The sequence below is a fragment of the Aristolochia californica genome, unplaced genomic scaffold (assembly GCF_029961685.1).
Source record: "Aristolochia californica isolate CCGP_79_NKW_82.1479 unplaced genomic scaffold, dmAriCali1.0.hap1 SCAF_4, whole genome shotgun sequence".
Taxonomy (NCBI): Eukaryota; Viridiplantae; Streptophyta; class Magnoliopsida; order Piperales; family Aristolochiaceae; genus Aristolochia; species Aristolochia californica.
Genome location: NW_027182103.1, coordinates 8,790,644 through 8,803,256, shown reverse-complemented (window position 1 = coordinate 8,803,256; position 12,613 = coordinate 8,790,644). Strand labels below are relative to the sequence as shown.

Genomic DNA, 12,613 nt, shown 5'->3' with positions numbered 1-12,613 from the left:
CTTGCATCAACCTAACATTAACTCAAATCTAAACAGGTAAGAAATGTGGACTTCAACTAGGATCCTTTGGGTTTTGGGTTGGGTTCGAGTTAACCCACTCAAAAATTGAAAGAAAAGGTGAAAATACACAAAAAAAAAAAAAAAAAAAAAAGTTACCAAATAGAAAAATATACATTTGGAAAAATTATCGGTAGGCAAGTTACTTTTAAAAAGTAAAATATAACCAAAATATACCATGATTTGGTCTAGTCCATTATATTAAATGAAAATAATTTGGTGTGGTTTTACTATTTAAAATTAGGGTATTTATACAGCATCCTCCATTTAAAATTAAGGGGAGAGAGGAGAGAAGGTAGGGGGTTCTCCCCTAATGAGTGACCTGTAATTTTTATTTATCATTATTTATATTTTAATGTTTTATCAATCATGATTTAGTAATTTACTTTTTAAGTATAATATATTTTGTTTGTCTTATTTACTATTTACTATTTACTATTTACATATATTCTTGCCAAAGTCGGTCCTGTAGGAGGGAGGCTCATAGAAAAGGAGAAATGAGAGGTCCGACCCCAACTAACCATGGCTCAGACAGGTGACACTGTAAGGCCGCCACGTCCCCAGTGAAAAGTCTAAAATGATTTGTCGAATAAATAAACGCGCCGTCCAAGCTCATGACAAAATCGACCTGACCAACAAAAGTTGGAGGACGCTTGGGCTCTAAGAGTCCTCGTGGAATTCGACTGTTTTTGCAAAATTTTGTTACTTAAAGCTTACCAGTCGCCACCTTGAAAGTGAGCTGAGAGAGAAGCGTGAAGAAATGGAGGAAGAAAGGGTGGCTGATTTCTCTGACTTACCAGGGAATTGTATTTCTCATGCTCTCTCCTTCACGATGCCTCTGGATGCTTGCAGATCTGCGGTGGTCTCATCCGTCTTCAGAACGGCTTCTGAATCCGACGCCTTGTGGGAGAAATTTCTGCCGCCAGATTACTTGGAGGTCATCTCAAGATCGGTCTCTCCCGTGGAATTCTCGTCCAAGAAGGATCTCTATTTGCGTCTCTGCGATTCCATTCTTGTGGATGAGGGGAAAATGGTAGTCTTCTCTCCTCTGTCTCTTGAATCAAAATGAAAAGATAAGCTAATATTGTCTATTTTTCTACAGATCGAGGGTTTCAAGAAATAAACTCCTTTTTTTTTTTTTTTAATCCAGAAAAGGATCATTGTTGAAGACTGTAATTTCTGAACTAAATCATGGTCACTCCTGCTAAGTTTTTCCACTTTTGATTATTTTAAAATATTGAAAGAGAAATTGGGGCGAAAAATTGTAATTAAGCTTTCGGGCAGGAAAGAGCTCGATCGGCTGTCCTGCCATGTGTGTTGCATTGAACCAAGTAAAATAAGCTGTCAAGCTTGAGCAGCAGAGCCAGTTTCGAACTTCTTCCTGCCTTTCAGCTGGCTTCCTCATATTCTATTCGATCTGCTCTTTCTGTTTTTTTCGTTTCGCCCTAGTTAATACTCTCATTCACCTCTTGCCAAGGAAATTCTCAATTCTGTCTACTTTTCCACCATCGAGAATCACTCTTTGATAGAGAATACTTGATAGTATCCACAGTCAAATATGTTCTTACTGAAAGATTGTGCAATTTCAGAGATTTTCGTTAGAGAAGTCCAGTGGCAAAAAATGCTACACGTTGTCTTCCAGGGAGCTGCTGATCATATGGGGTGATGCTCCGAGGTGCTGGAGATGGATCCCCATGCGTAGTTCGAGGTTCTGAGAAAACCATAGGAATCTTCTCTCCTCACCTCCGAGGGGAATACTGAATTATGATACTTTTCTCAACCCTCAACTATCAAGTAAACCCTTGTTTTTGAGCGACTTCCTTTCATCCACAGATTCCGAGAGGCTGTGGAGCTCCTGGGCGTCTGTTGGTTGGAGATCCATGGCAAGATCAATGCTAGCATGCTATCCCCCAAAACAGATTACGTCGCTTGTCTCCTCCTGAAAACAGTTGACGGAGCAACCGGGCTCGATTACCCTCCGGCGGAGCTCTTTGTCAAAGTGGGAGGTCGTGTGCTAAAAAAGAACGGATATTTGCACGTCGACATAAGCCCGATGCTGCAGCTGAGAAACCTGGAGACCTTGACTAGGGTCAGAAGCTTGACGAGAGCAATTGAATTTGCTCATGTACCGCATGCCAGGAACGACGGGTGGATGGAGATTGAGCTGGGTCGGTTTTTCAATGACGGCGAGGGTGGTGATGTAGAGATGAGTATCATGGAGGTCAAGGGGAGAAGCCTGAAGAAGGGGCTTATCATTGAAGGCATTGAGATCAGACCCTTAAACTGAACATTTTTTATAATGTCTATACTGCAAGCATCTTTGTAGTTCCTCTACCCTGTGTATTTTTACTGTAATTCCGTTGAGAAATCAGCTTTACAGATACTTGTGTAAAACAATAGTTGTTGGCCCAGATAAAGATATTTTTGGTAGAATGGGTATCATTCAAAAGAACTTAAATCCGTCTTTGATGCTGAGGGCATTAATTTATAGTAGAATGGGTATCAAACATTTCGTTTAATTTTCTAAGACTAAACCTCCATCATATCTTGGAAAAGGTCTCCGTCACTAGCAGTGTCAGTTGATGGAGGCGAAACAACAGGACTTCCATTTTCTGCTGGAGTTACCGTAGGCTTTGGGATGAGACCTTCTACTTCCAGAGCTTGCAGTGTAGCTTCGCCCTTAGCTTTTCTGGCTCTCTGCAATACCTCGTCCTGTAATCAGTGGAGCATCCTGTTAATATTTGTCAAAAAAAATAGACTTGTAGACTTCAAATTTCTAATAACTAGATGGGTGAAACAGAAAAGCATTCCTCGGAAACTTCTTAAGCGGAGATATGTTATGCTTATTTTGACTGCATAAATGAAGGCCTGTCCTTAATTCAGGATCAAACTCAAGCTAAAATCATGGAAGAGCCAATTCACCATTCAACTTTACATTTCTTTTCACTGTGATACAAGCTTTACTAAAATTTCATTTCTGGCAAGTAAGATTATGCCAGAACACATTTTTTTCCATGGAAACTCCTGTCTGCACAGTATTGAGCACTTGGCTCAAGGCCGCATATGGCAGGTTTCTCGATCTGATATCTTGAGTTCAAATGGTCTCTCTATCAGGGGACTGACATTTCATCTGATAAACAGTTGTGAGGCGAAAAGGCAAATTAACAAGATTGTGTCTCATAGGCAATGAGAACCGACAATATTTTAGTGGGTAATGGTTCATGGTAATGAATCATATTTGAGCATCCTCTTCTCAAATGCTAACCAAGATCTATTATTTGAGGCATTGATTGCATCCAAAGAAAACTCACAAAAAAGCAACCAGAAAATAAAGAGCTAGGCAGTGGTTTTCAGCAAAACTCTTACTACCTGGAGGTCTTGAACTTGCTTTTGCTGTTCAGCTTGAATGCGACCAAAAGTACTCAAAAATTCTCCAACAGCAGATTCTATACGTTCAGTAACTGCTTCAGCAAGAGCTTTTCCAAGGAAGAAAGCATCTAACACAGATTTGCTATCAACATTTCCTGCAAATACTCATTTCAGGTAGACAAAGGAAAATGAACAATTGACAAAGTGTTAGTTTTTCCTATTTGTTGCAGGATAGCATGAGAAACAGAAGTTCCTAAAACTAAAACCACTAATCGATTTTGTCAATACAATTTTTTTTTGTTTAACAAAAGCCAGAGTCATTATGCCTTGGTATCACTGTAACAAACACTATACTATGAAGATTGTTGTCTTGCTAAAAAAATCTTATCTGATCAAAAGAATAATCACAAAATTTGTGCCAGGATTTAAACCCGCAAACTGCACAGGGGGTTGGACACTGCCAGAAATCATGCAAGTCGATTATTTTCACTAATCAACTAAGGCAATGAGCCTCCAATGAAAATTAAGAATAAAAAATTCAAGGCAGTACAAATCTTTTGCCAGTGGACACCTAATAATTTCTACTTCCATCAGTAAAGCTCTAAATTCCTGTCCAATAATACATATTAATGTAACAAGCATGACTGCTCAGGTTCCTATTTTTCCATCAAACAAGTTCGGACTTCCAACCTGTTTGGCATTATGCAGTAGTATATGTTGTAGAAACAGCCAGAGTAACTACTGGATGAAAAAATAAAAAATGAGATCAACAGAAAACGCCGGCTCATCCTTTGAGTGCACATGATGCAGGATAATTGCGCAAATTTTAATTGGGACATCAGATTGTTAATTAATTGGCTTCGTACAAAGAAACAGAGAAGAAAAAAGAAGAATTAGGAATGAGAAATAGGAGAATTGAGAAGAATAATAAATAAGAAAGAAGAAGAAGAAGAATAGAGAAGGAAGAAGAAAAGGAATAGAAGACAAATAGAAGAAGAAGAAGAATTGGGAATGAGGAATAGGAGAATTGAGAAGAAAAATTTAGAAGAAGAAGAGAGAGGAAGACATGAGAAACGAAAAGAAGAAGAACAGTAGTTTATTAATTCATCTTCAAAGCTACTTTCAACATGATGTTACAACCTATTAATAACTAAAATTTTAATTTTAATTTCAAAACAGATAAGATCAATATCTGATCAAATCCTGTAAAATCAGGAAAAATAAACTAAAAATAAAACTGAAATTTAAAATTTAAAACAGATAAGATCAATATCTGATCAAATCCAGTAAAATCATAAAAGATACACTAAAAATAAAATAAAATAAAGGGGGTTATAAAAATAATTTCAAACATAATTTGTGCATCCATTGGCGATGGGCATACTAGTGTCCCCACCAGTACTGGGCCTATTAAACAAAAGAAGTCTTTCGTGTCTTTCGGCGACGAAATCAATGGCATCGGTGGGGTCATGAAGGTCCATCTATGACGGTAGAGGACGAGGTTGATTTGCACAATGGCTCTCCTTGGTGGTGATGGCTAATTGGTGGATTTCAACAACGCATGGTGGTTGTGACAAGTTGTGTGGCGTCAGTAGTGCCATCGGGGTTGGGGAAGGAGGACGGAAGGCCGACGATAAGGGCCGGCGGCGGGAGAGTGGGCCAACAAACTTCTTAATAAACGACAGCAATTGCTTTGTGAAGGCTACAACAGTCGGTTTGAAGAAGGAAAAAAATCGCTTCATCTAATGGGGGAAAGAGAAGCAAGCAAAGGGAAAATCAGGGAGGAAGATTGAATTTGGGTTCCGAATTTGAAGCAATGAAGACTTGGAAATTGAAATTGTGATTCTCGGTTGCCGATGCAGAAGAACATTTGCCGAAGGGATCTTCAGTTCTAATACCAAGTTGATGCGGGAAAATTGTGCAAATTTTAATTGGGACTCGGATTGTTGATTAATTGGCTTCATATAGAGAAACAAAAAAAAGAAGAAAAAAAAATTTGGAATGAAAAATAGGAGAATTAAGAAGTATAATTTAGAAGAAGAAGAATAGAGAAGAAAAAAGAAGAATTGGGAATGAGAAATAGGAGAATTGAGAAGAATAATTTAGAAGAATAATAGAGAAGAAAGAAGAAGGACTGGGAAGAATAAGATAGAGGAAGATGTGAGAAAGGAGAAGAAGAAGGAGAAGAAGAAGGGGAAGAAGAAGAAAAAGAAGAAGAAGAAGGGAGATGGAGAGAAAAAACAGGGAAATTTTATTAATTCATCTTCAAAGCTACCTTCAACATGTTATTACAGACTATTAATAACTAAAATTGAAATTTAAAATTCAAAACAGATAAGATCCATATCTAATTAAATCCAGTAAAATCAGGAAAGATAAACTAAATATAAAAATGAAATTTAAAATTCAAAACAGATTAGATCAATATCTGATCAAATGCAGTAAAATTAGGAAAGAGAAACTAAAAATAAAATAAAATAAAAGGATTATAAAAATAATTTCAAACATAATTAGTGGGTCCACTAGAGCCCAATGGGCATACTGGTGTCCCCACCACAACTCATCCATCTTTACTACCAAAAACATATCAAAAGCAAGCAAACCACAACAAAAGAACCAAAGCTGTTCAAAGACAATTACAGCTTTAAAATGAAAAAAACAATGATGACTAGACCCTAGAAAGGCACAATGACATCCCTTACCAGGATTCGGGCCATGAATCCAGCCAAAGCACATTAGTAGTAGGAAAAAAGTCAGACAATGTAGAGAACAAAACTGATAAAGAAACATGATTCATCTCGAATGAATCAAGGAAATCTGTTAGAACTTGGGAAAAATCAATCAAAAGGCATAGTGCAAAGGATGCTAACAATTATTTCCATGCAAACAGAAACAGGAGAAATAACAAACTCTGGCCAGAACAAAATGCAAAAAGGTCCATATATATGAACGACAAAACTGCTACCAAAGATAGAGGTAGGGGAGTTGGTCTATTCACTCAAAATCTAGTAGAGTTTCAATCTTACAAATACTATCTAAACAGCAAACCGTAAGCATGTGAGAGAGCATTAACTCAGCAATAGGCTTGACTGGAAGTTCATAAAACATTTTATAATATGTCCAAATATGAGTAGTAGAATACAAAAAGAATACAAAAAGATCCAATTTACATGAAAGTGGGGAACCATAGAAAGATTAATTAGCAAGTAGCAACAATAACTATATCCTTTGGTTGAAAAGAGTAGATTTAATTCCAAAGCATCTTGCTTAGAGTTAAGCTGTAATAAACTTCAGTCGACAGCGACAGTCATAAGTACAATAAGAAAATTCATGAGAGCATTTCAGGAGAAACCAAAAATTCTTGCAGCCCATCCATTTCCTCCTCAAGAAATGTATATTCCGGACCACAAAAACAACTTTTAAAATATTTTTGTACTCCAGGAAAAAGATCGGCTTCACTAACTTCCACTGCAGCACACAAGATGCAGCTACCATTTATCCCACTTTTCATTCTGCAGGCTTGAAACTGTGCACTTTAAAACCAAAAATTAAGGTACGTAATCCAGTGAGAAGCAACAAAAATTAAAAAAAAAAAAAAAGAAACATCACAAAATGTCACACTAAATAATTTTTTATCTGTGTGTAAAATTACGACTCAATTGTCTACCATCTAACTAAACCGGGTCCAATGGAAAGCCCACCTATTCCAAGTCTCCAGTGAAAAATACTTGGTCGTCGAATTGATAACAATAACAGAATGCATAGGTAGTTAAAATTAGCTCTAACAAACAAACGTCTAGTATACCACTTGTAACGAAGCAATTAGGAGCCAACACTCTTTAAGCATCAAAACCACACCAAATTACTTGCCAAACCGATACATTATTAGATAAAATATCCAGCAGAAAAGTATGAACCATGTCTTTATCCACATCACGAACGAACAACAAAATAATTATAATCTCTATTATAGAAGATCCAGGACACAAACATCCCCTGACTTACCTACGTGAAAGCGTGAAAATGTAAAAAGAAATTGCAGAAATCAACAAACCGACTAAAGCATATATCCATTTCCAAACACAATCTATTGATTAAAAAAAAAGTGATAAACGAGTCTCTGACACCTGTACCAGAACCATTCCCTCCGCTGCACAGCACTCTAAGCCCCGGAAATCTTCGGAGACTATTGGAAGAGAAACTCGAAGAAGAACCATACGGGCGAGATACAGGCGGAAGGACAAGAACGAAAGAACAAGAACGGCTATGTTTTAGTTGCAGAGGAAGCGGGGGAGGGGCGGCTGAAGTTTTCATTTTTTCTGAATCAAAATGGAGATATTATCGGACCCCGTCAGAGTATTTCATGCCTAACCCTCCTCCCGCAAAATTGCGATTCTCAGTACCGAAGCTTGTCGGAACGCTTCTGGAACCGACTCATCTCTCGAAAATCCGAATTGGGTCAGGTAGCCCGAGTCCAAGCCTGGGGTCAGGGAGATCGATTTGAATCACCCCAATCGTCATCCTTCAACAGTGAATCAACTCGCCTAGTTATAGAACCCTGTTCAAAACCAGCGGGGGATGAATCAGTCGGTTACAGGACGAATTGAGCAGGCAAAAACAACGCATTATATAATGCTTTGTATGTTCATCATCGTTCCAAAGGGGAGAGGGGATATAAGTTTATCAATTTTTATGGTTAATCTTTACTTTCACTTCAAAAACAAGGTATCTAACACATAATCAAGATAATAATTGAATGTTACAAATAAATAACTACAATGACACTATAGGATTTATTCTGGATTACAACCATATCTTATATTACTATCCTCCCTCCCGGTATTTATACATCCAAAGTTAATTCATTATGTTCAACTATCAAATGATGTCTGAATTACAACATATATCTACACTTGGGACTTATGGTTAGCAACTATGTGCACTCTCGTAAACCTATACAAGGATTTTTAGCTTGTAATCCACTTACACAAACTAATGGAATGGATTTATCATACAAGTATAACACACCAGTGCCTCTAATTAAGCTCATTTTCTAATAATACTAACATAAATAAGTCCATTGAGACCTAGATGATTTTGGAGAAGTAATGGCATGTCCATGTTAAAGTATTTCAATCTTTATGGGGAAGACTGATTTTCAAATATAATTCACTTAAATGAACACACTAAGAGCCAAACTAAACAAAAAAATCAATATAAAATGACTAAGAACATGTTCAGCAATCAAAGTCAAATAGTTAGATCAAGATTTAAAGATCAAATAATTAGCTCAAATAAGAGGAATCAAATCAAACTTCCTTTTGTAACCTCGGGAGAGGTAATGGATTTCAAATTGTGTAGGAGAGCTTGATAACACCCAAAATCATTGTAACAATTTGATAGCGTTCTCTTTTGGAGTGAAAAATCATTTAGATAGGCGCTTCTCCAACGTTCAAAAGACTTTATAAATTTACAAAATGTTTGATTTTTACTGGTAATTATAATTGTGGACAACTTACCAATTTGGTGACCTACATATTTTGGATAGAAGGATGTAAGATTGAATATTTGACATTTCCTATGCTTGGCATTGACTACAAAGAAGGTAGCGATTGCTTGTACCTTTTTTCTGGCTTCAACTGAACACATGTAATTGACCACTACATATTTAGTTGACTTATGTTGTGTTTTATTTAGATTGATGGAATTGGTTGCATGCTATACAGTTGACTACTTCTAAAATTTGAAGTTCTTTGTTTCTGATGTAGTCGACTATTATTGGTCTGGTCGGCTCCATTCTAAAGGTACTTCTATGAAGGTAGTAAACTACGGATCTAGAAACCTTATGTTTCTACCAATAAAATGTTATTTTTCTATGTAGTTGAGTGTTTGGCATTTGTAAACATCTAAGTAGTTGACTATTTGGTAAAGTGTAGTGGTCGATTGCATGTAAGACTCCTGATTCTAGATGTTGAAGTAGTCAACTATTGTTGCTGTAGTCAACTATATTTCTCTCTTTGTCAAAATTTACCATTTTTAATTTTGAAAAATTTAAAATTATATTAATGATTTTTTTTTTAGTTTGTTATCATCAAAATTAGGATTAAGGAAGGATCTTGAGGCTTTAATCCAACATTCTCCCTCATTTTTTTTTATGATTACAAACACTAGTTAAATTTTTACCTACGGCATGATGCATGAATAATGTGTTTGATGACTTTAGAAAAAAACTCTCCGAGAGATGTACAAGCACTTAAGTTTTATAGTTGTACTCTCTCTCACTTCAAATTTCACTTCCCCTTGGTTGATGCATCATTTTATCAATAGTTACCCCTTTGATATCTAAAAATTAAATGCAATCACAACATGGATATTGACACAGAAAAGAGCAATTCGCCATTGATAGAAACATAGTTACATTGACAAAAATGTCAAAAGATCATGATACATATAGGAATCTCAATTAAAAAGAAAAAGTGGGAGACACAATGAACTCAGTCTTCCCATTGAAATGAAAGCAAAATTACATCATTTGGGAGATAGTGGCACACCATCATCAGACAACAATTAGGCTAGACTAGAAGACCATGTACAAATAGTAGAATTGATGTAAGCTTCTTTGAAATGGCTGCAATATGCGATTGGATAAGAGTGAGAGGCACAATGGCAGAATCCTCCTCAATGGTCTACAACCCCCACCTTGCATCTGAAGCTCCAACCTCATCAGCTATGGATGTGGGGTGATCAACCAAGATCCTCCTAAAAGTGTACTGAGGATTTGAACTTCTTGAGTGATTGCCGTTAGAGAGGTCTAAAATCAAGTGTTACACTCCATCTTCAACTCCCCTAGCTCTCTTATGATACATAGTATCTAGTAGAAACTATAGAAGGAATTTATTAATAAAATAGTCTTATATATTTAAAATTTGTATGATAGTTTTATTTAACTTTTCTATTAATAAGTGAAGATAGATTTTAACTTGACAACATTAAAAAATATTTTTAATATTGAAATAAATTTAATTTTATAATATCAAAATTCTAACTTTTACAATATCTAACTTCTCAATCTTAAAATAGTAATTAAATATTATATAAAATTACTTTGATAGATTTAACTTTTATAAGATAGTTTTATTTGACTAAACTAAAATAGATTTTATATATTTTTAAATTAATAATTAATTAAAAATTAAATTAAGATTATAAAAGTAAAATGATTAAAAAAATCCTTAGTTTTATTATATCCAAATTTTAATCAAGTTATTACTTTTAAAATATCTAAATTTTTAACATTTAAATAGTAATTAAATATAATATTAAAATAGTAAATTTAGAAAATTAAAAAAGAGGGTGTTTTATTATATAAAATTACTTTGATAGATTTAACTTTTATAAGATAGTTTTATTTGATTAAACTAATATAGATTTTAACTTATTTTAAATTAATAAATAATTATATAAATTGATAAATTAGTAAATAATTATTTTAACTTTTATATAAAAGTGAGGTGTAGATAAGATAGGTAAGAGAAACACACAAGGTCTCAAGAAAAGAAAAAAAAAATGACGACACTACGCCGAGGGACTTCCTTTCTCTTCTCTTCTTCTGGTTCAAGGGCACCTAACTCCCTCTTCAAGCAGAAAAAAAAATGACGACACTACGCTGAGGGACTTCCTTTCTCTTCGCTACTTCTGGTTCAAGGGCACCTAACTTCCTCTTCAAGCTGCGAACCGTGGGGACCTGCGGTTCTACTTCTTCGGCCATCTGGTGCACATCCATGTGGAGAACGAACTGAGTATCGGTGGAAGAGGGGTGGATAACAGAGGTAAGAGAAACTGAAACGGTTAGAAGCAGAATCATGATTAAATCTTAACTAGACCGCGTGTGATTCTTCAGACGACGTACCGATGCCCCCAACTGGCCGTCACCGTCACCCGCATCGACACCCTCTTCCCTGCTACTCCTCCCGGCGGGACCCTCAACATGGAGAGCCGCTCCTTCCGCCTCGAGTACGCCTCCCTCACTTCCCGCTTCGGCTGGCGCTGCACCGTCGTCTCCGTCCTTTCTGATTTCCAGCTGTGGTCCCAGGCCCTCCAACGCATTATGTCCGAGCTCCCCTCTTTCTCCACATCACCCGCTTCCACCGATACTCAGCTCCTTCTCCACATGGATGTGTACCAGATGGCCGAATAAGAAGAAGAAGAAGAACCGCAGGTCCCCAAGGTTCGCAGCTTGAAGAGGGAGTTAGGTGCCCTTGAACCAGAAGTAGCGAAGAGAAAGAAAGTCGCCGTCGCTTAGTGTTGTCATTGTTTTTTTTTCTTTTCTTGAGACCTTCTTTTGTAAGAATTAATGCAGTTAATATTAATACAATCACTCTTTTCTTTCTTTCTTTCTTTCTTTCTTTCTTCTACGTCGTCTGTAAGATTTCTTTCCCACGAATTAAAGCAGTTAATATTAATACAATCATTCTCTTCCGTTGAATGAAACACCAGAGACCCAAGGCAAGAACCCCCGAAAACATCCCATTTACCGCCAAAAAAACAAACAAAAACGCAAAAGCAGCAGAAACTATAAACAACGGATATGGAGGATAATTTGGTAATTTCCTTTTTATTTTTCTTGGCGTATTTCTGCTGTTCTTTGTTCATTTCGGAAGAGATCAAGTCTCTCAAGCGCCATTCGGGCATCATCGCAGGTAAGTGAGTTTGCCTATGGAATTGGATTCTAGTGGTCTTGAGTGCACTCATCGATTTGTTGTTATTCTTTGTGAAATTGCAACACAGTGTTCCATAGGGTTTTAAATGTTTCGAAACAATGTTGGTGTTAACCGATTAGGGCTTTGGCAATGGCTGACCTTTTTTACTGAAAGATGCGTTGATCTTGGGTTGGTTGTTTTTTTTGGCGGTTCAGAAACTATAAACAACGGATGTAGTGTTTTAAATGTGATACTAGGTTTGGGAAGGGGTCGGTGGGGATTCTTTTTTGAGGAATGAGAGAGGGGTCCAATCTCTGTTTTTGCTGGAAAAGTAGTAAAGAAGAAGAAGATGAAGAAATAGAAACGAAAAAGCAAAAAGATCAACTTTATGTTTTTTGTGGTTTCTCTTCGTCTTCATTTTGTTCCCTTCTCTGTTGGTTTTACACATGGTCTAGTAGCTTATCTGCCTGGTTCTCCCATAGTTTACT

At 36.5% G+C, this 12,613-nt stretch overlaps 2 protein-coding genes and 1 long non-coding RNA gene across 4 annotated transcripts; 2 read left to right on the top strand and 1 right to left on the bottom strand.

Moving 5' to 3' along the window:
- Nucleotides 1-697: 697 nt before the first annotated feature.
- On the top strand, nt 698-2,344 carry LOC137962907 (F-box protein PP2-B15-like). Its single transcript, XM_068810034.1, has 3 exons — nt 698-1,090; nt 1,647-1,765; nt 1,891-2,344. Exons 1-3 carry the CDS (start codon nt 818-820, stop codon nt 2,342-2,344), a joined length of 846 nt encoding a protein of 281 aa, XP_068666135.1. The 5' UTR covers nt 698-817.
- Nucleotides 2,345-2,586: 242 nt separating this feature from the next.
- Nucleotides 2,587-7,893, bottom strand: LOC137962908 (uncharacterized protein At4g13200, chloroplastic). 2 transcript variants are annotated; one of them, XM_068810035.1, is made up of 3 exons: nt 7,554-7,893; nt 3,427-3,581; nt 2,587-2,769 (listed from the first exon to the last, which is right to left on the bottom strand). In XM_068810035.1, the coding sequence occupies exons 1-3, from the start codon at nt 7,738-7,740 to the stop codon at nt 2,587-2,589; spliced, it is 525 nt and encodes a 174-aa protein (XP_068666136.1). In that variant the 5' UTR covers nt 7,741-7,893. The 2 variants fall into 2 exon arrangements, with proteins under 2 accessions (XP_068666136.1, XP_068666137.1); XM_068810036.1 differs by having other exon boundaries at nt 7,560-7,893.
- Nucleotides 7,894-11,187: 3,294 nt separating this feature from the next.
- On the top strand, nt 11,188-11,815 carry LOC137961839 (uncharacterized). Its single transcript, XR_011115084.1, has 2 exons — nt 11,188-11,255; nt 11,327-11,815. It is a non-coding gene; the product is annotated as an uncharacterized lncRNA (long non-coding RNA).
- Nucleotides 11,816-12,613: the final 798 nt, after the last annotated feature.